Source organism: Penaeus chinensis, chromosome 36, assembly GCF_019202785.1.
Source record: "Penaeus chinensis breed Huanghai No. 1 chromosome 36, ASM1920278v2, whole genome shotgun sequence".
Taxonomy (NCBI): Eukaryota; Metazoa; Arthropoda; class Malacostraca; order Decapoda; family Penaeidae; genus Penaeus; species Penaeus chinensis.
In genome coordinates, this window is record NC_061854.1 from 34999241 (window position 1) to 35001521 (window position 2281).

The following is a 2281-nucleotide window of genomic DNA, read 5'->3' on the forward strand; positions in this document are numbered from 1 at the left end:
AACAGAAGTTCTTTAGAATTAATCCATGAGTGTAATAATCATTAGACAGATATGAAATATGTGACAGAATAATCGTTAGATTGAAAATCATGTATTGATAATATTAACAACATGAAAATTATATATTGATAATATTAACAACATGAAAATTATATATTGATAATATTAACATGAAAATTATATATTGATAATATTAACAACATGAAAATTATATATTGATAATATTAACAATCAGATACTGATAATAATATAATCATAATAATGAAAATATAGCAATGCCAATAATATCAGCACCGCCTTACCTTTCTCAATCCAGGTGTATCGTCGCCGGTAGTAAGACCTGAAGGCGTGTCTCTTTTCCCAGTTATTTCTGGTTTTACTTCTGAAGATTTCTTTGAATTTCTTTACCGCATCTTCCGCTTCGTTTGTTCCATTATACTCAAACCATGTTCCTTTCTCTCCCTGGGGAATTGGAATCGGTTTAGAAGGCTCCATCTGCGCATAACTATGGACATTACGAATCCCCTTTAATTGCGATTGAGCCATTAAGTCATCTATTATTGTCTCGCTGCGATGTTCTTTTGTTTTTGTTTTGTAATGACCATGAGAACCTATGCAGCAGGATGATACACTTATCTATATTCTCGTCTTATAAACTTTTAAATCTGCTTAGCTTTTTTTTTTTTTTTTTAATATCTTAATAGACTTTACTGTTTAACATATACCAATGAAGTCCTTTCTTTAATCATTCCCCTCATACGAATCGAATCAAAATGGTATTCCAGTACTTCACTTACCACTCCTCCCCAGCGCGTAAAACAGATGTATTTCTTCGCCTTTTTGATAATCTGAATGATATAAAATTTATTCATGTTCCTCCTTACGTTCGCATAGACCAAAAGGCATGAATAGTCCTGATGCACCTTCGCCTGAAATAATAGGAAAATCGTTTATCAGCATCGCAGGAGATGGTTATAGGCTACGGATTTTTTCTTCTGTTTTGTATTATAGGCACGTGACTATTTTTTTATCAATCTCTATCGAAAGGTGTTAATTCGAAAGTTTTTAGAAACTATTTTCCATAATGCAAAATTCTAATGATGACAAAAAGGGTAAGTAGAAATAGAGAATAATTCAAACAAGGACTTTTATCTCAAGAGACACGATAAGAGGGAGAGGAATAAAGAGGAATAACAAAAGAAAAATGAAGAATTAAAAGAAGAAGCAAGAGGGGGAAATGAAGATCAATAAGAGAAAGCAAGAAATAGTAGATGAAGAAGCAAGAAGAAGAAGAAGCAAAAAGAAGAGGAAGAAGAGGAGGAGGAAGAAGAAAACAATAGAAAAAGAAGAAAAGAAATAGAGAGAGAAAAAAAAAAGCAGACGAAGCAAGAGGATAAAAAGAAAAAGAAAATATAAAAAAGATACCGAAGAGAAGAGAGAGTCATACCCTGGGGTACTTTTGCCTCAAGAACGCATCCACTTGACACTTCACGACTCTCGACTTTCCTTGGCCTTGTTGGGGGTCGCGAGCGCTCGCCGGAACAGCCCGCCTCCCCCCCCGGCGGCGCTTCGAGGGGGGCGCGCTGGGGCGGGTCAGGGCCTTAGACTCTTGCTCTTAAGGTCATGCATATAGAGCACACGCGCGCGCGCACGCACGCATACGCATACACATACACACATACACACATACACACACACACACACACACACACACACACACACACACACACACACACACACACACACATATATATATACACATATATATACGTGTATATGTGTATATATATAGATAGATAGATAAATATACGTTTATATATACACACATATATACAAATGTGCAAAATCCCATCTCCAGCCCGCGTGTGCATGCTGGTGTCTTGTGGAAAACACGTTTTGCTTGTCACTCACTCCCCCCGAGGCGGCGCCGTCCGCTTCGCTGCCCGGCCTCGCGCCATCTGGAGGCAGGGCATGGCATCAGCAATTTTCTTATATGATAAGAAAAATACTTTAATGTCTGAAACGTTTAGACAAGTTGTTTATAAACAAATTACATTATGAATACACACACACACACACACATATATATATATATACATATATATATACATATACATAAATATACACACACACATATATACATACATATATATATGTGTGTGTGTGTGTGTGTGTGTGTGTGTGTGTGTGTGTGTGTGTGTGTGTGTGTGTGTGTGTGTGTGTGTGTGTGTGTGTGTGCATACGTATATATATATATATATATATATGTATATATATATAT

The 2281-nt window shown here is 36.3% G+C and overlaps 1 protein-coding gene across 2 annotated transcripts in view; it reads right to left on the bottom strand.

Annotated features, from left to right (window-relative positions):
• Nucleotides 1-1703, bottom strand: part of LOC125045079 (protein mono-ADP-ribosyltransferase PARP3-like) — a 6799-nt gene extending 5096 nt beyond the window's left edge. Inside the window, exons 1-3 of one of the 2 annotated variants that reach the window (XM_047642164.1) lie at nucleotides 1448-1703; nucleotides 798-929; nucleotides 303-462 (exon numbers count right to left, since the gene is read on the bottom strand). In XM_047642164.1, the coding sequence (XP_047498120.1) occupies nucleotides 303-462; nucleotides 798-872 (235 nt within the window). In that variant the 5' untranslated portion in view covers nucleotides 873-929; nucleotides 1448-1703. Of the gene's footprint in view, nucleotides 1-302; nucleotides 693-797; nucleotides 930-1447 lie in introns of those variants that run through there. The other variant, XM_047642163.1, reaches the window with a different exon arrangement.
• Between the last annotated feature and the right edge of the window lie 578 nt (nucleotides 1704-2281).